Source organism: Larimichthys crocea, chromosome VII (assembly GCF_000972845.2).
Source record: "Larimichthys crocea isolate SSNF chromosome VII, L_crocea_2.0, whole genome shotgun sequence".
In the NCBI taxonomy this organism is placed as follows: domain Eukaryota; kingdom Metazoa; phylum Chordata; class Actinopteri; family Sciaenidae; genus Larimichthys; species Larimichthys crocea.
The window spans coordinates 8,961,345-8,988,509 of NC_040017.1; the positions used below are offsets into that span (position 1 = coordinate 8,961,345).

Below are 27,165 nucleotides of genomic sequence, written 5' to 3' on the forward strand. Positions count from 1 at the left end.
TTTTGAAGGTTTTTTTATGTTTATTGTGTATGTTATAGATATTTCTGTCTGTTTAATGTTTTGTTTTTTGCCTTTTCTACTTTTTTCTAATTCTGTAGTGTATGCTACACTTTCCTCTGCTGCTGTAACAAGTACATTTCCCCGTGGTGGGATGAATAAAGTATATCTAATAAGTATATCTAATCTAATCTGAAGACCACTGAAATAAAGTTTTATTTTGAAATCTTCCAGCGGAAGTGCCTTGTTGACGCTGACAGCAGCCGGTGCGTGTTGTGACGGGGGGCAGTGTTGTAGCTGTAATGTAGCTGGGAGCAGAGGCAGGTCGGTGTATCTCCACACAAAGCAGCCTGCTCTACAGATTCCTGGACACTAACTAACTCATATTGAGACTGCTGAGACTAGTCCACTCAGAAAAACAGAGAGAAAAGCCGGAGGAAGGTAAGACTGATCTGGATTTACTAGCTCAGCAAACGTTAGTCTACGTTAGCTGTCGTGCTATCGTCAGTAAGCCGGTTCATGTTGTTGTTTGTGTTGATGGGAAGAAATGATGTTAATGTCAACTAATATATTAATATAAACAGTTAATACAACACTGAAAACAGCCCGAACTGTCCCTCTGACAATGAATGAGTAGACAGAGACAGTGTGACAGTAAACTAAGATATGTTTGTGCCTGATATATGAATAAACCTGTATTATTATGATAATAATAAACCTGTATGATTATGATCTAAGAATGACAAATCATTGATTGCAGTTATGATAAAGTAATTGTAAAGTATGAAAACCTCTGCTTGGTACAGTTTGTCACTGACAAAGAGTTATCTCCATTTATATCAATGTAAATGTGTTACTTTATGATTCAGGGCAGACTAACTAAACAGTTATTTTATTATTTTATTAAGTGATTAGTAACTTTGAAAAGTGGCAGCTCTGCTCTAGCTCTATCTAGTCTGTGACCTTAATGTTATCTAACATATTAATATAAACAGTTTCTCAGCCACAAAATAAAAGCCCACTCCACATACATCAACATAAATGTATTATTTTGGGATTGTGGCTGTTGTTTTTATTTTATTTTATTAAGTGATTAAGTGATGCAGTATCAGGAACAATCCCAGTGCGACACCTGTATATTATAAATCATTATTAACATTTATTAACATGTTCTTTCAGTATGTAAATATCATTACTTACATGCAATCTATTCATGCTGTGCATATACTGTAATATCTATGTTGTCTATACACAACACAACCTGCTGTATAATTCATATTTCACGCTTTGCACGATTGTCTGACTGTCTACAAATGTTAACATTGTTTCTATACATACAGTAGATACATATAAAATTATTTATATGCTTTTTATCTGTACATAATTTTTATGTTTACCTGGGTAGCTCCTTGTTTTTTCTAACTCTAAATGCTGACATCTATACATACATGAAAAGCGATGTGTAACCAGAGTCAAAGTCCTTGTGCAGGTACACACACCTGGCCAATAAAGTGATTCTGATTAATAACTTGGAAAAGTGGCAGCTCTGCTCTCACTCTTCCTGTATCTAGACAGAGACAGATGCAGACAGTGATCTAATATTAACTTTGAGTAGGTTGTGTTTGTTTTCCTGCAGATTGATAGAAGATGTGTGCTGCTGTGTACGTCCTGTCAACGGTAACGGGCTATGTGCTCACCTCTGCCCTGCTGCTGAAATGCCCCACACTTTTGCACCGGAGGAAGCGAGAGACTTTCCTCGGCAGGCACATTTCCCATCGTGGAGGTAAATCCATCGCTCTCATCCTGGTTTCAGCATGTATCTTGTTTGATTTTTGTTTTTCTTTCTCTCAAAATAACCCCCTTGAGTAAAAGGGTGTATGCCAGTATATTTAAAACTGTTGTTCAATAGTTAGCATGGTTATTATTCAGGAAGTGATGAGTTTGTATGAGTTTAGTTCTCACTGAAAGCTCATGTACAAAGTAAGAATTAGGCTGTTGACATTTATGTATATGTATTTATGTATATATGCATTTGCATGGTTTTGGTTATATTACACTGTTTTTACAGCTGTGCTTCCTTCAGACAGGAATTTCATTGTAGTTTATTATCTGTCATGCTGCAGTAGTTACTACAGGAAAGTTACATATACACAATTACTTGTCCAGGTATGGCTATGGGTGTTGCTGTTTGGCCGTTTCTAGCAGTGAGGGCAGTGTTCCTGCTGTGGGTCCCAAAAAATGCAAATATATGTTTTTAAAAAACGTTACCACGCTTCACATTTTTCTGTCTTTTCAGGAGCAGGTGAAAACCTGGAAAACACCATGGCAGCTTTCAAGCAGTGAGTAGAAACCGTCACAATGACAAAGCTCCTTTGATTTTCGCGTGTATGTGTGGTGCTTATACTTGTGATTGTGGGCAGCGTGTGTCATATGAGCTTGGAAGTGATCTGTTTGTGGTCCGTTTTGACTTCATCTTCAAGAGACAGGCAGCAACGCCTTAGATAACTGTCCATGTCAAAACCTCAGACGGCATACTTCTGCATATTGATTCCCTAATGGAGCCTGAAGTGAACTTCTTCATGATTTTATTGCATTTATTGTATGTGTTTCATAGTCACTGTTATTTGCTTGACCTCACTGACCTCGGCGTTTAGATTAATGATCAACAAATCCCCTCAGGTACAGTCATAAATACAGTATGTGTACTGTCTGTTTGTTCATGCAGCGCGGTGGATCTTGGCACTGACATGTTGGAGTTAGACTGCCACCTGACGAAAGACGAACAGGTAGTGGTTTCGCATGACGCCAACTTGCGGAGGTCCACCGGCATCAACGCCTACATCTCCGATACGGCATATGCTGTGAGTTACTGCGGTGTCCCCTCAGTCCCTTTCAACTCCAAATCTTGAATTGTTTTCCTGTCTTGTTTGGTTTTTCTAGGCAAGCTGAAAAAGTTTTATCATAATTGAATCTTGATTCGATAAATGAATTGGATCTTACAGTCTGAATTAAAGGTTTCCGTGTGGAGTTTTAGACCTCTGGCAGTGCTATGAGTACCTGGCTGTTTGTGTTCAGTTACACCAGAAGAGAAAAGCAAGACTGTTAGCCAGTAAACATTGATATAGACAATGCTGGAGTTAGACTACTTAAGGAGTCAGTTTTGCAGATGTTCTATAAAGGAAGGAAATGTACTCGGTACATTTGTTGAACGTCAAAAATACAAACCGCAAACAAAACCTTTTAGGTCCCTTTAACACGTTAAAGACATAAGGGTATGTTTGGAGCTACAATTTGTTTGTGTCTAGACTTTGTGAATGAGGCAACAGCACAGATGGATCATGCTTTGATCATGTGAGATCTATACCAAGTCACCTGATAGGTCACATGATGACCTTTTGCCTGATTTCAAAACAATCTGAACCATCAGATATTTTTGGTGAGTCAGCGCATTAATCTGCGTTGCTCTGTTCCCCACATCTTGACGGGGCTACACTTTTGTTTCCCATGAAGAACTTGATATCACACTGATTTGTGGAACGATAAGCTTCACAGTTTTACTGCTCTGTGGCCTTGTAGTACAGAGAAGCCTTTGTCGTACCCTCGCTGGGCTCCTACCTTACACCTTTTAGTCACACCCATGTTACATCCACCGGTTCTGACTATCAGCAGCATTTCCTGTCCATTAACCACTGCTGACTGCTGTCAAAGTCAACTTTATTGTCAATGCTGCTATGTGTACAGGACATACAGAGCATCGAAATTGCGTTTCTCTCTTGTCTAAAACAGTATGGACACAAGTGTAGTAAAAGATGTAAAAAGAAAAGTATATAAAATATATATATATATAATAAAGATGTACAAATCTAAAAAATATATACAGCAAAAGACATCTGTGAGGCAATATGGTTGCTATAAATATAAGTATGGTGATATGGTTTACATTATATATGTACAGTCAACAATAAAAAAATATTTGAAATATTTAAACATTAGACTGTACACAGTGCAAATGTGTTCTCTTTGCAGGAGCTCCCTTCGTACCTCTGCAAGCTGGGTGTAACTTTTCAGAGGGGTGAGCATCACATAAACACACATGGCTGCAAAATGCAAACAACACCCACATACAGATGCATATCAGCAACATCAGTGATCGGAGTGTTCCTCAGGGATATCACATAAATGTTGAAGTTTTAAGTTACAAAGATCTACTGTGTTTATTCAGCAGATAACATAGTTTAGCTTTACAGTCTTTTGGAAAAGAAAGGCCACAGTTAAAACGATACATACACTTTGGGTCAGCGTGCCCTCACTTGTCATTCTCAGTATGACATGAAGCTGCCTGAACTTGCCTAACTTAACTCGTCCTTGTTTTTTCAGAGTGTTTCTGTGAGGGGGGAGAAGACAAACGCATCCCTCTCCTCAGGGACGTTTTTGATGCATTTCCTAATACGCCTGTCAACATCGACATCAAGGTCAACAATGACACACTCATCAAAAAGGTTTGTGTGTGTGTGTGTGTGTGTGTGTGTGTGTGTGTGTGTGTGTGTGTGTGTGCGTGCGTGTGTGTGTGCATCTCCTCCTGATTTTTTTGGTCCTTCAAACCGCTTTTAAAACAACATTTTCTCTCCGTTGTTTTTTTTTTGCTTATTTCCCATGTCATGTCAACAGGCAGGCGTTAAAATTAAGATCCATCCTTCACTGAGTTAGAAAGTTATGACAATATCTGGAGCAAGAGGAAGGTCAGGCATTAGAGAGGCAGCGGGGAAGCATTTTTAGATTCAAAGATTTTATTTGAACCAAACCAGAGTTTTGTTGAAACAGTGGAAAGACAAAACCAAAGGTTTTGGTGAATTTTAGTTTGTTTCTGTCGAATTTGATTGACACATTACAAAATAGACTTAATGTTTTCGTCAATGCAGTCTGGTTGCTGTGAACGCAGCGATATATAACTGCTGTTTCTGGTTAAACAAAAAGTTTTTTCTCTGTTGTCAGACACTTATCCTAACAGTCTGAGCCTGTCGGTGGCAAAAACAAGCACTTTTAGTGGACGTACATCAACACTGCACAGTTGCTCTGGATTATGTTTCAGACAGTTTCATGACTGCAGCACTCTCTTTCAATACTTTCAAACCTAACTGCATGCTCCTCAGTCATCAAAAACAGTTGGCCGTATTGAATGACACCATAACAATTTTGATTTGTGTTTCTCATCAGTGCTTCATGTTTGTTTCTGTAATAATGACTGACTGTTAATTTACTGTTGCAGGTCTCTGAGCTGGTGGTTAAGTACGACAGAGAGCATCTGACTGTCTGGGGCAACTCCAGCAACCAGGTTGTAAAGAAGTGTTACCAAGAAGTACGTATACATGAAATTTAAAGCTCAGTTTACCTTTAAAAACACTTGCACTTATTAGTATTATCTCCATCTCGTGGGCCTTATACGGGCATTTCTATGCTATTATAAGTACTAAATCTGTGATATACTGTAGGTGTCTCACTGTCGAATACATTTCAGACATGTAGAGTATAGATTCATTCACTGAATTCAAGAGAGAGGACCCTAAATTCAGGTTGTATGTTCGTGTTTTGCAGAACCCTCGTATTCCAGTCTTATTCAGCCTTCCCAGAGTGTTGCAGCTGTTAGGCCTTTTCTACACTGGTCTCCTGCCGTTTGTTCCCCTCAAGGAGCAGTTTCTGGAGATCCCTATGCCCTCTATTATCAACAAGTAGGTATACACACACATATACCCATAAAAATACCAATAGGATTCAATTAAAAAAAGAGATGCACTTATAGAGCTTTTTGGGGGAACAAGTTCGACACTGGTACAAGTCCTCTACAGTTCTCGTTTGTCAGTATGATACAGTAACACAACACTCCACCACAGGTGATCAGTGTCAGTATACAGGTACACAACATTTGATAGCAGTAGGTCGGTAGGCTTTGTCCTTCTTCGGTGTGGCTCAGGTCAACAACCAAACTCTAAAACTCGGAACAGGAACATAGCTATTGTTAAATTGACAGTGCTGGTCAAAGAGCCGTGTCACAGATGACTAAATTCCAAGATCTTACCTAAAAAGGTAAAATTGGCATTGACGACACTTTTTATGGCTGCTGCTCATTAATTAGCCAGAGGTAATAGTGCCCTTAATGTCACAGTTTGATCTCTGTTGGTAGTTGAGTGGTGATAATTGTTTTCGTCAGAGGGAACAATTTGTTTAACTGAGCTTTAAGGTTCATTATCGACCTTAGACACACGGGAGTTTGAGGCAAACTAATGTCAACACAGTGTCTATTTGCTGGAACATTTCCTGACCTTTCAGCCACATCTTCATCAGGAGATAAGGACAAACCTCAAACCATATTTAACTGTATAAGTCAGCTCTATGTGTTGCTGAAGGCCAAGAGATGTGGCTGAAAGCTCTGGAAACGTTGATGTCGACGCAATAGTGATTTTTCATTGTTCTCTTTAATTAAACGTCCTTGTACTAAAAATGGCAAGAGCTCCCCAACTTCCTTGGCTCAGGTGTACCCAGTTCACCGCTCGACTCTTTACTCTCTGCTTTGTGTCCTTTCTGTCTCTGTTATCTAGGCCACGATGGTGTTTGAAAGATGATCTCACTCACTAATTAAGTCATTGAAAGAAACATTTACAACCCTGGCCTGTAGACGTGTGTGTTAGTGAGTTGTAAACATAAAGGTCATAGAGCAGATTAGACATGCTAAACATTTGTTAGGGATTAACAACAACTGCAAGTCCATCCACAAACACTCTCACAGTCTTATTTTACCTACACGTATCACCAAACTGTGCTCGACAAGTTCTTATGTCATTATTTTTTGTTTGACATCTGTTTGGTACATTTTCTCCTCTGGCTGTTGCATTTGCATCTACTTTTGTCATGTCTGTATCAATTACGCCGGAGGGATGTCACACTTTGCCTCATTTACTTTTCATGTTTTTTCTTTCAGACTTAAGGATCCCAGCAGATTAACAAGGAGTCAGCGAATCATCACCTGGCTGGCAGACACGTAAGTCACTAATTTGTCCTCTTTTTGTTGATGACGGAGCATCTGTGGGTCACTATTTTAAACTTTTGCACCTGTATAGCCGGGCTTTTTATTTGTGACTACTACTCTGAACATAGACACTGGGGTCTCGTTACAAAATAAAACACACACACGCTTTTACAACTATACAAGTAAACTTCTGTCTAGCTTTGCTATGCTTGCAGTTTTTGCCTGCAGTGTTTATTTTTTCTCTTGCAGTTTGCTGATGAGGAAAGCTTTGTTTGAGCATCTAACTGCCCGGGGAATACAGGTAAAGCTGCTTTTGTGTACCTGTTGTTATATAGTACGAGGAAAGCCTCTATATATGGATGATAAAATACAGTGTGTGTGCAAAATGATGAATGTACATAGTGTAGGAGTAATAACTGTACTCTGTTCTCTGAGCTCCAGACCTCTTTGCTTACATTATAGGGTCTTTTTATATACAACGCTGTATCCAGTGTTGACATGAACATAGCAACTACAGACATATAAATGTGACTTTATCTGTTTTATCTTCCAAGAATGACTTTTCATAGTATAAAATATCAATACCGAGCCTGTCTGCATGCTGAGAGCTGTTTGTTGTGGTTGCACTGTTACGCTGTAGTTAAGAGCAGTTACTGGGAAATGTTCCTGCACATTCAAAAATAGGCTAGAGTGGCTGCAAACGCTGCTGTTGGACTACAGAAGCATTCTTGAGCCTCGTGTGACTCCCTCTGCCGTGATGTGATGTGTGCGTGCGTGCATCTGGTTTCAGGTCTACATTTGGGTGCTGAATGACGAGGAGGACTTCAAGAGGGCGTTTGACTTGGGAGCCACGGGAGTTATGACAGATTTTCCCACCAGGCTTAAAGACTTCATGGACAGGAATGGCATTTCTAAACCCCAGTGACCTGCCAAAATCTACCTCAACCCTCCCCCCACGCCAGTGATTATCCTTCAACCTGACTTGACCTGCCAACAAAACCACCCCCCGCACCCCCTCCGCGCACCCACTTTCATGCATTCCAGCAGGGTTGCTGCTCTCGCACTGCGTATTACAATCGGTAGGGATCTCCATCACGTTCTGCATCCTGCGCTGGTTTAAGGACACTCTCCTGTATCTCCTTTTAAGTGGTGTTCTTTCTAGATTCTTTGTCCCTCACGGCACACCTATCAGTATGACAGTGCTGCTTCAAATAACACAATCTCATAAAATGGCCATTCAAATATAGTGTTTGCAAGTCTTATCGGTCTTGAATTTCACAATATTGACTTGTTTTAAAGTTTTACTGATGTAAAAACATTGATTTCGCAGAAAATAATGTTTGCAGTATTGCTGCATTGGGCCAGTAAAAACACCAGCAGCTACATTTTTTTTTTTATGTTGTCATGTCATGTTAATTCACCAGCAGCTCTAAAGTTTTTGTTTTCTTGCATTTTTGTTGGCACATGCAATAATTCACTATTGTGTTGTAAAGTAACCTTTCTTTGTGTGCCAGATCCATCCAAAAAGTCATAAATAACAGGGTGTAGACACAAGTCCTGGGTGGGTAGAGCCACTGCTGCATATTTAAAATTGACCTTTTTCACAGCACTTTGATATGAAATAGTAGGGACAGCGCTGTTGTTACCAATGATACTAATTAAAGTCCAGTGAGCCGACATGCACCACAGCAGCACCCTGACTCTGTTTGACCTGAATGGAACTGAACCTTAATTAGTATCATTGTGTTTACTGTTTCATGTCTAAATGGCTGCTGCTATTCAAAGGCTGTTTAAATCACTGTTTTTATATATTATTTCTATATATATATCTATCTATCTGATCTTATATATATATATATTATATATATATAATATAATATTATATATATAAATGTATATATGTTGTTCTTCTGATGATATGTTGTATGTTATATTGTTTATGTGTGGTTACTTAGTCTCTAGTTTTCCTCTGAATCAAATCAAACGGCTGAGCCATTGTTTGTGTATTAGAGAGATTTTGCACAAACTAAGAAAGTTTATAATGTTTAAGTGATGATTTATACATTCGTAAGGTGATCCTAAACAACTTTGAACTTCATATTTTTGAGAAATATGAACGCGTTGAATGCGCAGGCTTTAAATTGTATTAGCAATACAGTAGAAGCACTGACACGTGTTGATTGGTTGCTTCATTGCAGTGACTTGAAATTGAAATATATTAGAGTATATAAGACAGTGGTTGTTTTGCAATTCCTGACTGTGGGTGTCACAGTTTGAAAAGTGTAAAGATTATTCGGGATTATTATAATCCAAACTTGTGACCACACACTGAGGAACATTAATGAATGTAGTATTGGATGAATGTATTGATGAATGGTATTTTACAGTCAAAAACAATATTGCTGTTTAGTTTTCTTTGCTTTCTTGTGGGACAATGTATAGTAGTGCTGTTACTGGATGGTTTTCATGTGTGAAATAGTGTGCAAGTATAATTACTGATTTGACAATGTTAAGAGAACACTTGCAGGTCCAAAGATAATAATTATTTTTTGAAAAGAAAAAAAAAAGAAGACGTATGATCTGACATTAATGAATATATTGATTATGTTACATGTGCTGTACTGAATGGACATTTGTTTTGCATGCTTAGATGAATATTTGTTAAGCTGTTTGAATATGTTGTGAAGTTCAAGTTCAAGTCAACTTTAGTGTCAATGCTGCTATATGTACAGGACATACAGAGTATTGAAATTCGTTTCCCTCTTATCCCGTGCAAACAGCATAAACATGACATATAAAAATGCCTTATCCCACATTAATACTTTATGGAATTAAATGTGATTTGATAGTTATTGAACAGGTACTTTTCTTTTCTTCTTTTTTTTTATCAATAAACACTGAAATATTGTGTATGTATAGTATAATAGCAGCTTAGATAAATATTTGATGAACACCTGTAGACTGACAGGAGATGGCGCTGCAGACTGGAGGGATTTTTTTCCTCAATAAAGGGAAAAAGTGAATGATACTGGACCTGTTTTCTTACATCAGCACCGATATTTTTGATACTCATTTCTACGGTAATTGATAAAGTCTTTGTGCTCATCCCCAACTTTGGTCTTCTTTCATAAAACTACACACGCGGTGCACAATCTAGAGAAGTTAGTAAAAAAATAAAAATAAAGTGAGTTTCCACTGAGCCTATTGGTTAATCGCTTTTTACCGTCGACCAATAGGCTCAGTGTTGCTATGCCTTATCGGTTAGCTGATTGGCTGATACGGCTGTCAGTTATCCATCAGGTCAACGGCTTTTCTTTTTTTTTTTCTTTTGGCCAACTCGTAAATTTGAGCGTCAAGATAGTTCACGTCCTACAAGTACACTTTATATTAGTGGCTGGGCTCCCTCTACGAGCATTAAAGTAATAATAATATTTAATATATTAAATACTATTTGATCAAAATACCGAGCAGGGTTGTGGTCGTTAGCAACCGTGCTGCTGTTATTTGAATGCTCTTGTGATAGTGACCGTCTTGTTTGAGCTGGTTTCGTTTTTTATAAAAACCGCGAACACGACTCAAGACAGCCATGACTAACAAAAACAACACAATGACAGCAAAATCCATACAGAGTTCATTAACTGACTGTGTAATTAATTCATATTAAAATGTAATATAAGTAATAAAATCAACAAACGGCTATGGCAAACATCCGCCACTAACTCACACTGAGCATGCGCGGTACGATGTTTTGCCATCATAACTTAGTGTTTGTACGTGTTTACAACAGTGTACGTTTCAAACAACGTCGCTAAACGCCTTAAACGAAACATAAGGAATCAACACATCAATGCACCACGCCATTTGTAATCAAATAAGCCGTCCTAAAGCGTATGACGGGTGTTTGTGCAAACCGGGAAGTGTTGAGGAGTGAACCCTCTCGCTCCGGCTGGTCGCTTCATCGCTCTCATCCTCTCTGTCTCCTCTAAACTCTGCTGGGCATCATCGCGCGTCAAAACATTGCGTCTCTGCAGGACTTGTCAGGGCCAGAGAGGAGAGGAAGAAGAAGAAGAAGAGGAAGAAGAAGAAGAGCAAATTTGCCAGGGAAGGAATGCGAAAGGGGGTTTAAGGATTGGCACTGCCACGAGGAAAAACGAGGAGGTGCGACATTTCCTAGGCTACGTGGAGATCCGTTTTTTCTCCCCTCCAAAGGTAAAATGTTTTCCTCTGCGTTATTTTTCACTGTGGTGCATATTTGTTTTTGTGATGAGGCTCATTCCTGCGTCGATGCTGTCATACACAGCTTTGTGCAACACTTTTTTAAAAACCCGAGGTAACTTTTAATACAGACTGCAGGTACGCATGCTGTAATATCACAATAATAACAACTTTATTGATTTGTTTATACCATGACTGTCATGACTATATTTCATGCCTGGGCTGGTGTTTTCTCCCTGGATGGGATGCTGAGGTCCACTCCGCAGTGGAGCTACAATATCTAGTGGTTATTATTAGGACACATGCTGTTTGTGGTGGCAGTCCCGCACGTATGCGCCATCATCCTCCTGTGTGTGCGCGCACATAGCCGTGATGGCGCACGTCAGCGGCGATCAATGCGGTTTATCGTGTAATACGCTCATGTGATTATAAACTCTGACGACAACCACCTGATTGTCATCGATCTGCCCAAGTCACTGCAGATGTTAAAGCTATTTTTTCATAGTGTGTGTGTGCATGTGTGTATGTGTGTGTGTGGGTGTGTGTGAGTAAGTGTGTGTGTGTGTGAGTGTGTGTGAGTAAGTGTGTTTGTGTGTGTGAGTGTGTGTTTCAGCATTACTGAGCTGAGGCATCCCCGCCATCTGTGCTCTGTGTGGTGGCTGAAGTTCTGCCCCAGATGAAGTGCGCCACTGCCTGTGACCTGATTCATACCAATAATCACACACACACACTCACACACACTCACACACACACACACACACACACACACACAGTGTGTTGATGTGTATTTACTGAAGTGTTGAGGCCTTGCCATCCCACAAAATGCTCCATTTCCGCCACCAAAACATCTACTAAATAAAGTGAGTCCATATAGACAGTTTAAGAACAGGCACTTTTATCAAGTCACAACCTTTGCTCTCTTTGCGATCTATTTTCATTGCAGGGCGTGCATGCAGATAGTTAATGACCACGCGAGGAGTCGATACACAGAGATCGAAGATGTTGTGTTCTGGGAGTTGCAGAGCAGGCCTTGAAACGGGATCTTTCACAGGCATAAACAAAAGTTGTGTACAGTGTGTCCTGCCTGTAGTTTCTCTCTTTGACACATCGCCCCCTTTGTTTGTTGTCACTTTTTATGACACTTTCACTGTTCACTTTCGTCTGATAACCGCACACAGAGGAGGGAGATACAGAGCTGCTTCTTCTTTGTAGAGGACGAAACTGAGACAGACTGAAGAAAATTAGAAGTGAGTACAGATCAAACATAGTAACAGTAACCAGACACACACACCTGGGATGCAGGAGCATCGCTTCATCAGTGAGATTTGATATGGAGAGGGGGAGGAGAGAGGAGTTTTATTTTTTTCCTCCTCTACTCAGTGATGTCATGCTGCTGTATTGGCCTTGGTTTATGACTGAATGGAGAGCAGCGTGAAAGTACATGAAGTACAGAAATCGTAGCTCGTGGACAGTGTTGCACTGATGAGACAACACACACTCTTCCATCTTTACTCCTCTGCTCGTTTCAACTCCCCGTCCCTGTCCGACTCTCATCCCCTCTGTCTTTCTCCTGCTCTCGATCTTTGTCAGGAGCAGCATCAGCAGCGGCAGCATCAGTGCGTTACATAACAAAGGTTTTTTTGTTGGGACACAAGGGCCCTTTTGGCTGTTGAGACTCGTGGCACGTAGCCTTTTGTGATGACACCCAGAAATGACCAGAATGGACAGCTCGGTGACCTCAAACCACCCGTGGCAGTGCCGATGAATGGACAGAGTAACAGCAGACAAAGTAAATATACAAACAGGCTGGGAGGCGTAGAGACAGACGAAGAGAAGACACACGCAGGCAGGCTGAAAGATAAACCGAAGGAAGAGGGACACACACTGAGGTTGTGCAGACAGTCTCCATCCTGATAACATTTTCCTGCTGTTTGGATCGTCGCGATCAGTTCCTCCAGTCATCTGATCATTTATACGATTTGTTATTCTGTCAAAGTTTTTCTTTTTTTCAGTGCTAAGCAGTCCGGATTGACTCTTTGCGTCAGCGTTTTACAGCTCGTCAGCAACCTCCTCCCCACAAACAATGTTGCCTTGCAAAATAACGTCCTCCCACTCCAGACGAGTGTTTGTCTCGTTCTTGGAAACTAATTGTTGTAAAATGTCAAACAGCGTCACAGTTCAGCCTCAAACAGGTCCAGGACAGTTTTATGTGTTTAATGTGCTACTAAGTTCCTGCTCTCTCTTTGTACTTCATGTTTAGTGGCCTTCTCTTTTTCACAGTTACTTATTTTCTTTGTTCAATGTTGTGAGTCAGCCACTAGAAAATGTGTGCAAATTAAACCTAAAGAAGCTTCTGATTGTGGTAACATATAGGCCATAATGCTGAAACTGCAAAACTGCAGCTTAATTAAACATCTCTATGGTTATTTTCATTATCACTCACAGGCTCTCTTGGCTTTTTTGTCCGTAAAATGTCAGAACAGATTTTGTCAGGAGTATCAGAATGTCTTGTTTTGTCCACTGACGGTATAAACAATGGGCAGCCTATGCGTGATGTCACCCACAGGTTTCTGAAGAGCCATACTGAAGCTAAAAATCTGTGGTGCCGCCATCTTGGCAGCCCTCTTCTGCCTCCCAGCTAATAAAGCAGCTTAAAATCGGCAAAGACATGGATCATTGGCGGACCAGAGCCGAGCTGAATGCCATCTGGGTGATCATATAAGCAATCTGTAAAGGCCCTGTCAATCAAAATGTTCACGCTGTTAATTATATGTAATTTTAAGCCATAATATAATTTGAACATGTGAGTTAAATAGAAATTCAGCTGCAGTACAGTTGTCATGAACAAGGAAAGTAGCTACAGAGACTCAAACTGTTTTTCTACCAGGCATTTTAATATGGGGATGTATGGAGATTGACTCCCTTCAGGAGCCAGGATCAAGTTTTCAAGATCAGTTTTTGGCACTTCCACATTGGCTTCATTTCACAACCACAGAGGTTGGTGTTTGGTTTTGTCCGACCTAAAAGATGTTCAGCTTACAGTGATAAAAAAAACAACAAAAAAAACAGCGAATCATGACAGAGGAACTAATGCGTGGATATTTTTATGACATAATCAATAAACTGATTATCAGAATATTTCATCATACAATGACAATATTACGTTGTATTTTTAATCATATGAGTAAGAGGTATCAGTTTTCATCTAAAGCCACTGACCAGCCCTCTGTTGTTATGGCAGTAATAAAGTGATTCTTCAGAGATAATACACGGAGAAGACTCCACATGGATTATGTTTGACCCATGACGAAGTGCAATACTATAATCCAGCACCACTGTAGAAGATAGATTAGTACCATGATACCGCTATACATCGGCATGCTGACAGTTTAGTGTAACAGCATCCTGCAGAGCTCTCTCTACAGCTGAGAGTTCAAGTAAACATCTTGCCAGGTCAGCTGTGATGGACAGGTTCTCGTCTATACATATCTATCTATACACATTTACACTGTTTAGATGGTCATTTATATCTTTAGTAATTGTAGCAAGTGCAGTGGTAAGGCCTAGAAGAAGAAGCTTAAATTTAATGTAAGTTAAAGTTTGAAGCTTCCCAGATTACTTACAGTAACTAGTACAGTACAAAGTGTATCAAGACTAATTACTGAGCTATAATCAGGCAGCTTTATGCAGATTTTCTTGATTGTTTTTTCGATAAAATTTCTTTATATTGTTTTTTGGTCTGACCAACAGTCTAGAAATAAAATATATTAAACTTACTATTACATAAAACTCAATGAAGCAGCTACATAGAAAATAATCTAAAAGATTTAAGTGGCAAATGTCTCTAATTAGATCACAGTTGAGGTGTCCATTCTGTATAGCACTCAAATCACAGAGGACTGGAGGCTACATACACTTCCTTGTCCTCAGTCCTGAAACGACCGAGAGGATAAAACATGCTTTGGGTTAAACATCAGTGTGTGTGTGTGTGTGTCAGAGGTCAATTCTGACAACTGTACTGAGCGTGTCTTTGTGCCCCAATCCCACGCCGCTGGCACCGAGTCAGAGGAGAGAAAACAAGGGCACGTCTCACTGCCTTATTTATTTATATCCTCCCCGGTCCTTCCCATCAGCACTGGATCCTTTATCAGCCTCTGTCCGACACTAAAAACAATCATATTGCAGAGCAGTAAAGTAAAGAATCTCTCTCTCTCTCTATCGTGTTTGTCTTGAACTCACTCAGGCCTCCTGCTCCCATTCAGTATTTTATTAGTTTTTCCAGATGGTTCAGTAAAGACAGACAGGAAGTAGACGAGACAGAACGGGACAGCGTTATGTGAAGGTGATGAAACGGCTCATAAAAAACAACTTATAGAAATTGTCATTGTTCTTTATACTGTAGAGAAAAAGTCTGTTTTAAATCAGGTAAGAACAGTAGCTGAATGTAGACAACATAATATCCTGTTGTGGTGAGGCTCCTCAACAACTTAATAGAAAGTAGCACTGGGGAATAAAACTAGATTACATTTTGTGATAGGTTGTGTATCAGTGCTGAAATCACAATTAAAGTTGCATTAAGCAATAAAAACACACTGCAGCATAAGGTAGAGGAGAGCCCCCCTGAAGCATTTAGTCTGTCCTGTACAGTTAGTCAAAACACACTCCTGCCCTCCTGGCCCCGAGCCTTTGGGATGGCTTCCCAGGCCAGCTCACTAATCTTCTCAGTCACCAGGGCACACCAGCAAAAGTATTTTAAGGGCTCGGTCTATTTGGATATCATGGAGCGAGCAGAGCACGATCCTCACAGTTGTGCTCGGCTAAGCAGATTATCTCAGCAGCCTCATAGACTTAAACACAGAATGAGAGCTAGCCCTGCTGGCAGTGTGCATTATACAAACTGGACTCAGTGCAGAATGGTTTTTACCACCAGCTGCAACCAATCATTAGTTTTATTATCAATTGTCTGCCATATTTTCCTTAGTTAATTCATTCATCGCTTGGTCCAAGCTGACATTTAAAAATGTCCAACCAACAGTCCAAAACCCAAAGGTATTCAGTTTACAGTGATATAAAACAGAGGAAATCTTTAGGTTTGAGAAGCTGGAGCCAGACAATGTTGCTCAATCAAGACTAATGCCATGACATAATCCCACTGACATAAAGAATGGACTATGTATGGGTTTTCTTTATTTTTATTTTTTAATTTAGAAGAGATACAGCACATTATATAAATACATAAAAAATTAGTTTTCTTTAACCTTATTCAAGATTTACATCTTCTTTACCCCACACACCTTTCTAAAAACATATTCATGAACCCAACATCAAATGTTTGTGCGATAACAAGCCTAGCATAGTTTAGCATAAAGACAGCTTGGTTCTGTCAGATGCAAACAAAATCCGACTACCAGTGCCTCTAAAGTTCACCAACACGTTATATCTCATTTGGTTAATCTGTACAAAAACCAGAAGATGATTTTGTTATGTTTGGACCAATGACCACAGTATGAAGAATGGACCGTATTCGAGACTTCCCAAACAGGTTTCCGAAAAGACGCTTTGAAGCTCAAAATCTGTGGCTCTGGTTGCTGCCATCTTGACCTTTTAAATGTGTTAAAAAAATTCAGACTCAGTTGTCATGAACGGGGAAATTAGCTATAGGTACCAAACCAGGCTGTAAACATGTTTATTTCTGCTGTGAAGTTGGACATTTCGGAGAGTGTGTTATGCTTGACTCGTTCTGTAGCCAGCGTCAAATGGACATTTAAGGAACTGCAGTTTTTGACACTTGGCTTTACTTCACAGACACCTCCAAAAAGGAGGACTGGACATTTGGTATCTATAGAGCTATGCGGCTAGCATGCCTAAAATTACTTAAACTAAGTAATTAGATAAAGTATTTATCCGTTAGTTTTTTGTCTGTTTCAGCTTTGATGATCTGAACTGTTGTCTCGACCAGCTAGGACTTGTGTTTGGCCATTTGCTTGAATTTCTTCTCCGTTTTCAGCTTGAAAACTAAAATGTGAAATTTAGTGACTCAGCCTGAAACACAGGCTCATTAATAATGCATGATGTTTCATCACACCCCAGCTTTTTGTGGTTTTAAGAGTTTCACAGCAGACTGTAATCCCTTCAGCAATTATTCACCTGTGGCTCAGTTTGCAACACCAGCTGTTACACAACCATGTAACCATTAGCTGCACTTTTATCCTCCCTGTGCTCAGGTGTTCGCCTCCCAACCCACCGCCCACCACGGCCCTCACCTGTGTGTTGCGGTGCTTCCCTTGTGAGCCGACCTGGGCTGGCAGTCCCTTCTTGCACCGCCCGCCAACTCCGCCCATGGTCAGAATGACGCGCTCCAAGACCTTCCAGGCGTACCTGCCGAGCTGCCACCGAACCTACAGCTGCATCCACTGCCGAGCTCACCTGGCCAACCACGACGAGCTCATCTCAAAGGTAACTGGTGGCAACAGCGGCACTCCACTCCGATGACTTGACTCATCTTACCATCAGCGTTTGGCCATGGAAACCATTAGGCCAGACCAGAGCTGAATGGAGTTCAAAGGCAGATGCATTTACACAGTTAATGTTGTTTTACTTCCGAAAGAAGCAATTTACTGCGTTGTTTATGTTTCTTTCAATTTGTAGCAGTTAATATTACAGAATATATAGTGTACGAGCATCAACTGCAATAAAAAAGACAAGCATTGACGATTAAAAAAGGGGGAAAAGGATGAGGAATTATTCAAATAAACACCTGTATGTCTATCACGCTATCACCTGTGGATGGATTATGTTACAAGCTGGTTAGTGAATTGGATTATGAATGCACTGTCACTTTTTCCACGTGCGATCACGAGAAGACTTCTCTCACCTGTGTACAAAAAAGCCCTTTAACCGGTTGTAACACAGCTGCACGGCACAGCTTTTCGTGTCGTGGCAAATATAGGTCTGCAAGAAAATGACTGCACCGCCTGTCATGACGCTACTTATGCATTAATTAGCCATGATGTTATCAGTAACATATGGGCTGTTACTGGGAGACTGTGCACCATTTTAAAGTATATGTTAAAATAGATTTTCTCCACAGCTTTTAAAATAAGCTTCTATTAAAGTAAAGGCTGGCCTCAAATCAACATGTAGGCGTTTCTATAAAGGAAACCAAACCAGGCATCTCATTTGACTGTGGCATTATGGCAATATAATAGCATGCCTATATGATTTAATAGACCATATGAAAGGGTAGATTCTTGTTCAGCCTTTTCATCTTCGTCTCATCTCGTCTTTGCAGTCGTTCCAGGGCAGCCAAGGCAGAGCCTACCTGTTCAACTCAGTGTGAGTATTCCTCTAACAGGTATTTTCATGATTCGTTTGTTTGTAAATTACTTTGCAGTTGACGTTATAACTGTCCGGAGTCTGAATTTAAGTACATTCAGACAGAATTGGGCGTTGTGGCAAATCACCACAGGGTTGTGCAGCAGTGTGTCTATTTGTTCTGAGCGTAACTGCTGTGAAACAATCAGGAAATAACTTTATTTCGCTCATTAACAGCTTTATCGATGCCAGCGCTCACTCACTCTCATTCACTGTCTGTGTCTCTCGAACCACTGCTTGCTAGCTCTCTCTGAAACCATCAGATGCCACCCAAATTAAACTTCTTCATGTCACTATTTTCAGCGTGACTCAGATTCGGAAGCTGGTACATGAAATAAACAAAGCCAGAACAAAACATATAGATTATCAGAGTTTAGTCCATGAATCCAACTGGATAGTCTCAGTTTCAGAGACATGCGCACCGCTGCAGCCAAAACGGACAACCTCCACTCAAATAAATGGAAATACCAGCGATTTTGCCACAGCCCAGGATCCTGTCTGATTGCACCCTTAGACAGGAGACAAATGATCTAACATACTCAGGTCTTTTAAAATAGGGATTGCATATTGTTCCACACAGTAGTTGTGTAGCTGTTGAAGCCCTGGTGTACACGGAGCTAACCCGTGCCTAGGAGCTCTATTGTTATCAGCTGAGTGTGAAAATTAGGCTGTTTGAATCTGCAGCCCAGCGGCCTATCAGCATGTACTGTGAGAGTGGGTGTGAGGCAGTGACTCACTCTGAGCACATCACACATTACACCCAACTGAACCACTTGAGCCACTTGCACAACACTAATTTTTTAACTTCCGTCTCCCTGTCTCTGCTTGTCTCGTTTCTCTCTACTTTCCTTCCCGCATGGCAAACCCATCGCCCCTTGATCAGGGTGAACGTCGGGTGTGGCCCAGCAGAGGAGAGAGTTCTGCTCACAGGCCTGCATGCTGTAGCAGATATCTACTGTGAGAACTGCAAGACGACACTGGGCTGGAAATACGTAAGTGTCCTTGGCTGATTTGATGCACGGCACCGCAAACTGCATCCAAGGTTGGAGGATGATAAACTGGGAGGTTGTTATTATAGCGCACCCTAATTTTATTTGCACCCTAATTATATTTGGACTTCCTCTTCTCTCAGGGTCAGTGCAGTGGTATGTCTGTGGGCTGAATTAATTATGAGATGGGAAAAGAAGGAGAAGTCTGTCTCTGAGTTTTTCATGTTTTTAGACGTAAAAACACTTGGATCAGCTGTATTTGTCACTCAAACCTGAAGATTTGCATAGATACAGTTTATTCCTTAGGTTAGTTTCAATAGATGTCGACCATTGACAGTATAAAGAATGGACAGCGTATCTGTGACGTTACCCGTAGGTATCTGAAGAGCTGTTTTGAAGCTCTGGTGGCTATAGTCGCTGTCATGTCTCTTGGCTAATCTAAAAATTGGCAAAAGCGAGAGAAAGAACAAGCCATCAGCACTCACTTGTCAATCAAAGCGGCAATGCTGTTAAGTATGCATAGCTTTATGCATAATATACTCTGTACAGTTGTCATGAACTTGGAAATTAGCTATAGAGACCAAAGCTATTTTTTGTACCAGGCTGTAAACATGTTTATTTCTGCTGTTAAGTTGGACATTTTAACATGGGGGCTTATGAAGATTGAGTCGCTCTGTAGCCAGCCTCAAGTGGCTGTTCAGGAAACTGCAGTTTTCCACATTGGCTTCACTTCACAGCCATGGAGGTTGCTGCTTGATGGCAGCTTATACTCCACTTCATAAGTCTGATTTAATCACAGCTGTCATTGCTAGATGTTAATAAAGTTGAGTGAACGTATACAAACTGACCATGTAATTCATTTTAACAGCTAACAAGTTGAGCTGTGATATAGCATGTCAAAATACACGTTCGGGATCTATTTAGTCTAGTTTGACATTTTAGATACTGATCAGTATCCACCCATGTTAGCTGTCCTTGTATATCAACAGAGCTGAGCATGTGCAGCTGTCACTGGTGAGGCCTGTCAGCATGGAGGTGAGAGTTTACACTATAGGGCACGTGTCAGTATCCTTAAGGGGTTAACACACACACGTACACACAGTACCCTTATTGTCTGGCTTGAGAAGGCGCCATTGACCAGCAACCTCTAACCGTAACATTGATCGCCACATGTCAAACCTTAAATCTGATTCTTTAACCTTCCAGCCTAAAAATAACTATTTTCCTTATGACGGCTTGTAAACAACTGGTAAACCAGGGTTAAAAGTGGATACTTTTCTGGGTAGTCTCTATTCCTGTCAGGACCCCACAAGGCAGAGAAGCCACATGCATGGACAAGTGCACAGACATTAGATAGGACTTAATGGAGGGCTGCCATTAATATCATTTGCAGCAGTATTGGTTTTCTGCAGTCGTCAAAGTTCTATTGAGAGGCCCGCCTGACCTACTGCACTTCTAAACCGAGAAATCGGATAACGTACCTCTGCTCAGCTTTGAACCAAAATAGCCAAAGACAAAACAAGGTACAGAAGCTCCACAGTGAAAGAACATTTATATCAGCCGCCTCTGTGACAGTTTTAAGGGGAGAGTTATACAGTGAGTGAGCACAGACTTGGACTGGAAACACATATTTTTTTTCACACATTGTTTTTTTTCGGCATTGATGAGCAACTGTGCTGATAAACAAGAGCCGTGGTGAAATGACTTAAAGGTTTATTGCTCGCTGCTATCACTGTAAGTTACTGCCACCAGAAATACCTAAATTTAGAGACATGGGAGTGAACTAGAATAAACTGAGGTGGGATTATCAAGCAGCAGCAAAAGCAGCTGAGTGTGATCACATGACCACCATGAGAGACATCTGTTAATTAAAAACATATGCGCTCCTAACACACTCCTGTTTCGACCTTTAAATCTTTCAGCTCAACATGAAGACACACGTTGGAAGAAGGAAAATTAGCTTTTGGGGAATTTCTCGTAGAACAGTCTGCAACAGCTCAGTGGGGCTGTACTTCATATATATATATATATATATTCGCTATGTTAGTTTAGCATGTTAGCTAACGTTATTAACATTAAACACAATGAGCACGCAGCTGAGGCTATTTATCCATTAGCCATTTGACAAACTTGCCAACTTTGGGGTCAATTATTTTGATTTTTTCATTTCCATAACTTCTTGATTACCTTACTGGCTATATAGTATCTTAGTAAGCTATCCTAATGATGTTATGCTTTTCAGGCGAGTGCCATTTTGCAGTCAAAATATGTATGCAAAGTTAATTAAAGGGTGAAAATGGGTGCTTATGAGAATCACTTCAACCTCTAGTTGTTATACCCAATGGCATATGACAGCTACAGTGACTAAGCTTGGAAAATAGCAACATGGGGCACTAAATTTGATTAATTTACTGTTTATCAGGATTAGGTTGGAAAAAATAATTGTTGCTATTGGAGTGGAATATTTCGGGGTACTGACTACTGTAAAAAAAAGAACTTTTATAACTTAATTTACTATCTTTGATGAAACTGGGTCATATTTTACGGAGAAAATAGTTTCTGGGCTACTTCTGGCTGCAACTTTCAGTTTCCTGATGAAAATATTGCTTGATAACGTTAGCGATTAACTACTTTAGCCACTAACTGCTGCTAACTGTGGCCTTTAGCCATACAGCTTACGTTAGCCATCCTGACATTACCAACAAGTCAAGATATATATCCATCAATAACCAAAAATCACCAAGAGTTCATAACGGAAAAAGCCCTTTCTGTGAGACATACAAAAATCTGGTTATTTGAAACCTTGGCCATGTTTAATATGAATATCCGACGTTATAACATTATATATAACAGAATAGAAGGGAACACATTGTATGTCCCCTTGAATGACTACGGAGTTAATGTATTTCACTGAATTAAACAGTACTAAGTGGAGCTAATAAGCTTTTATGTAGCTCAGCCTTTCCTTCCTGGCGTTTCATATAAATCCCATTCATATTTTCCAGGAGGAATTTTGGATTACACACCTAACTTAACAGTACAAATACATGTTATAGCCTGCAAAATTAGAGCAGACTCTACATCTGTGCTGGCTGTTGCGAAGCTCCATCCTGTGGCTTTTTTTGTTTTTGTTTTTTTGAAGTTTATTAGTGGATAGAGACGCATTTGTGCCAGAACGGTCTGGTCTGACGATCCAGTCTGGTTTTGGTTCTGCAGGGTCCTCTGCAGTGTTTAGTGACGGACGGTTATATAACCAGCTTCCAAAGTGAGAGCCAGTCGCAGGGACATGCCAGGACTGAGTCAAGGATTTTCATATACAGCTGAAAAGGCTGTCATGAGTAGGTTTTTTTTTTGCCACTTGTGTCTTACTCTCTGTCAAAGATGTCATTAATCTTTGTCCATCTGTCACTCTCCTCTCTCCTGTCCTCTGCCACACCCTCCAGGAACATGCCTTTGAGAGCAGTCAGAAGTATAAAGAGGGCAAGTTCATCATCGAGCTGGCCCACATGATCAAGGACAACGGCTGGGACTGAGAGGGACGAGCAGCAGCCGGGACACGAACGCAGCGAAGGGGAGAGTGGGGTGAGGGGGGTGGGGGACTAGATGGATGGACAAATTCATGGATGGGAGGGAGGGAGGGAGGGAGGGAGGGAGAAAGGGAGGGGAAGCTCATAATTGGTGGGTGAGTGTGTGACTTTGGTTTGGCTGATTTCCCATTAACCTCTGTAACTCTCTGCCCATCCCTCCCTACCACGCCTCTTGATGTAAACACACACAAACACACACACAGAAACACACACATCGAGGTCCCAGACATCCCAGCTTGACAGAGAGACAGACTTAGGCAGGCTTGTGCGCAGCTAGCAGGACTAGGTGGCTGGCCGGCAAGACAAAAACGTCTCATTTTCAGTTTTTTTTACTGAAACATTTGAGAAGGTATACCTGCTCGGAGAGATCATCATGCGACAGTAATGTTAAAAACAGGTCACTCAGTGGAAATTCAGCTAGAAGGAGGCGAGCTGGGGCGACCCGGCAGGGTTCATTGGCCCTGGTTGAAGAGCTGATGGGCATTCACTGCGTCTGAATGAGATGACCTAAGATGATTATAGCAAATCCAGCTGATCAGGGCCATGCCAGCTGGGCCAGTGATGAGGCCTGGCGCTGAGGCTTGGCACGGAGGCCCGAGCACATGGGTGTTGAGTTGGTGCAGGGGTTGCCGCCCACCAAGCCATGGTGGGGAGAGGAAGATCCTGATAAAGTTATATGCAGTGGCTTCGATGGCTTCTGGCTGGGATCCACTCCGTGTCTTGCCAGCAATGCAGCTCAGGGTGGACCGAGGGAGAAAGAAATAGCCATCAGCTTGTCCCTAAAAACCTCACAGGAATTTTGCCCTCGCAGCAGCAAAGCAGCTACCCTTCGATACGAGTCATGTAAAGTGATCTGCTGATCCGTCCCCTGTGTATGTCTGGTGTCAGTGGACGCATCGCTGGGACCAACCTTTGTTACTTGGCCAGATAGAATTACACAACATAAGCGTGTCTCAGGTGAACAACTTTGGCTGGGATTCCCAAAGGTTTTGCGAGCACTGTGAGCATCTTTCTGCTGTTGTAGGTCAATGAGCGAAGGTGACGAGGCTCTGCGGGCTTGGTGGTGGTGGTAATGGTGGTGGTGGGGGTGCAGCTGGTGATCACTCAGACACAAGCACAACCCCCCGGTAACATGCAAATAACAGTTTGATTTGAAGAAACTGACAAACAAATGGCCAACGCATGACTGTTTTCATGGGCCAAGGGAAAAGTAAGTTATTACTTTTACTGATGTAACGAGGTATATATATATATATATATATATATATACACACATGTCCACAGAGGTTTGTACTGTAGATGCATATGTATAAACGGTAATCCTATCACTCTTAGGCTCTCTTTCAGTCTGGGATGACTGCTGTTCAACTGCTGTTACACTGATCTTCACAATACATAATACATACGTAACAAACCTACTGGGCAACATTACAAAGCATTGTTTATTCTTTTGTCCCTTAATGCACCAGCACATTATCTTTAGGTTTTCTCCAACCTCGGTTAGCTTACTAAATATTCCTCATGCATCATGGGCCTGTGAGTTATTCAATATTTGAGGTAACATTAATGGGAAGCACTGCTCAGGGTGCCTTGATGCTAACTGTTCTTTGCTAAGGCCAGGATAATGTGCTGGATATGTCATTCTCTGATGGAAATGGTATTATTTTTAGATGAGAGAATACTTTACAGCTGCCTCCATTATGTAGAAATGCAACATCAATGCATGCACGTAAAACAAGTTCAGACCAGTTTTGTGCTCGGTCCTTTTTGTGTAACAAACTTTGTGCTGTAATACAACATCTTGTTTCAGTTTCATCTCTACAGAAGCCCTAAGAGGTCATACATTCATACATTTTATTTCCTCTGTCTTCTCGTGATGACGGGTTAAGTTAATTTGTTTTCGAGTTTCAAGTGTTTGTGGGTTACTTATGTCGTTAAATAAAATAATGGGAGAACGATATAATGAGAATAATGGATAGTTTTCCTGAGATCTAAAGTTAATGATACATTGCTTTCCCGAGATAACAACATAATTATTTCAAGATCTCAAGAAAAAATAAAAATAGTTTACATATTAAATCGTTGCAATTGCAACTTTCTTCTGCTCCTCTGAAATTGCTACACTTAATGATGCTCCCTGCAATAACATGAGAAAATGATCCCTTTATCACGGGATAACAACATATGACGTAAATAACTCGAGATCTCGAGAAAACAATTGAAATAAACTTTTGTTATCCTGAGATATCTCAAGATAACGAAACTGTGTTTTCCCAAGGTAACAACTATAATTAATTTGAGATCTCGAGAAAACAAAAGAATAGTCTAGTATGTTAAATCATTGATTTAATGTTTGTTACCTCAAGATTTCAAATTAATTACAGTTGTTACCTCGGGAAAACACAGTTTCGTTTTCATGAGATCTCGACAAAATGATCCCATTATCTCAACATAATGACATAAATAACTTGAGATCTCGAGAAAACAAATAAAAAAAATGTTCACAAGAAAACTGACAAAAATAAATAAATAAAATGTACAAATGTATGTCTATTCAGGGCTTCCATACATCTCAGCACAAAAGCATTACAGATGAAATGCGATCCTGGTTTAGTAAAGTAAAAATTAGTTGCCCGGTTTGTCACACATAGTTTACCGTTACGTTTCCTTAAAGAAGTTGCCCTGTATATGCCGAGTCCAGCTCAATACTTTCCGGTTACAATGAAACCTAAAGATCTAACTCTCTTCAGTAACACTCAGCAGCTGATAGCTCAGTTGGAGGCTGCAACATTAAACCCAGCACAACCAAAGAACCCACCCATCAACAATAAATTGACTAAACAAAAGATCTCATTTTGCTCGGGCAAACGAGGGGGTGTGTATAGCTGAAAGCCAAGGTTGTGGATAGCCTTTCTCTGTGGTTATATATAATGCATTATGATTTTGTAAACAAAAAAACTTAATATATGAATATATTCTATTTACTGTATTCACCACGAGGATTACCATTCATGTCAACCTCTGTGTTACAGACTGTAAATAGTGTTAATGTATTGTGTTTTATCTATGATCCATACGATGATGAATGAATATGATTTAGGTCATGTCATGCTTTCTCTCTGGTACCCCACATTGGCTGTACGATACTACTTTTTTACTGAAAATGTTTCAATTTTAATGTCTTTTGTAAAGGAGGATGCTGATGTTGACTATATATCATTGGATCTTCATCTAATAAAATGCACCTTGATATCTGTATGGAATATAAACTAGTGTATGTTTCTTCTCTTGCAACCCTCTTGAATCTTGATATTGATGGTGATGCACTTTAAAGGGGCACTACAATGATTCAGCATTGCATCTTAATTAAGTTGCATGACTCACAAGAGGCAGATTTTTAACATTTACTTCTAAATTTAGTCATTTAGCTCAGCGGTGGCCAACCTTTTTTGCTCCATGGACCAGTTTCATGTAAGACAATGTGTTCACAGACCGCACTTCAAGGTTTGGGGGATGAATATGATGGAAAAAAATGATACAACTGACATAAAAACAAATATAAAGTGCATAAAAAATACAACTCACCATTACACTGAATTAGTTGGAGCCCTGAGCTTGTTTCTCTGCATCAAGCTGGTCACATCGAGGGGTTTTATGAGACAAGGACACCCGAAGTGTGTTCCTTATGTCCAGTCTACTCCGTAATTTTGTTTTGGTTTTTCCAAATAAGTTCTCCAAAGACGTTTGTTTTTTACTCATTTTTGTTAACCTGTTAGTTTTGTTAGTCTTAATTAATGTCATTTCCATACATGATTTGTAGCAGGTGAAATCATGAAGTCCACTAAAGTCAAACCCTGCAGAAATGGTAACCCTAACCGTTCAGATCAACTTTGACCAAACATTAAAAGTAGGACTCTATTATCCAAAGTTAGCTAGCCATAAACGTTACCAAGGCTGTGCATCAAGTTATGTTGCTTACAAA

The 27,165-nt window shown here is 40.4% G+C and overlaps 2 protein-coding genes across 3 annotated transcripts; both read left to right on the plus strand.

Moving 5' to 3' along the window:
• The first annotated feature begins 250 nt into the window (after positions 1–250).
• On the plus strand, positions 251–8,404 carry gdpd1 (glycerophosphodiester phosphodiesterase domain containing 1). Of its 2 annotated transcripts, none has more exons than XM_010737416.3 (11): positions 251–438; positions 1,613–1,780; positions 2,294–2,336; positions 2,723–2,858; positions 4,024–4,069; positions 4,375–4,496; positions 5,264–5,353; positions 5,590–5,723; positions 6,971–7,030; positions 7,268–7,319; positions 7,809–8,404. In XM_010737416.3, the coding sequence occupies exons 2-11, from the start codon at positions 1,645–1,647 to the stop codon at positions 7,941–7,943; spliced, it is 954 nt and encodes a 317-aa protein (XP_010735718.1). In that variant the 5' UTR covers positions 251–438; positions 1,613–1,644; the 3' UTR covers positions 7,944–8,404. The 2 variants fall into 2 exon arrangements, with proteins under 2 accessions (XP_010735718.1, XP_010735719.1); XM_010737417.3 differs by having other exon boundaries at positions 1,634–1,780.
• A 2,406-nt stretch (positions 8,405–10,810) lies between these two features.
• Positions 10,811–26,446, plus strand: ypel2b (yippee-like 2b). Its single transcript, XM_010737418.3, has 5 exons — positions 10,811–11,227; positions 17,458–17,689; positions 18,525–18,568; positions 19,491–19,599; positions 23,040–26,446. The coding sequence occupies exons 2-5, from the start codon at positions 17,573–17,575 to the stop codon at positions 23,127–23,129; spliced, it is 360 nt and encodes a 119-aa protein (XP_010735720.1). The 5' UTR covers positions 10,811–11,227; positions 17,458–17,572; the 3' UTR covers positions 23,130–26,446.
• Positions 26,447–27,165: the final 719 nt, after the last annotated feature.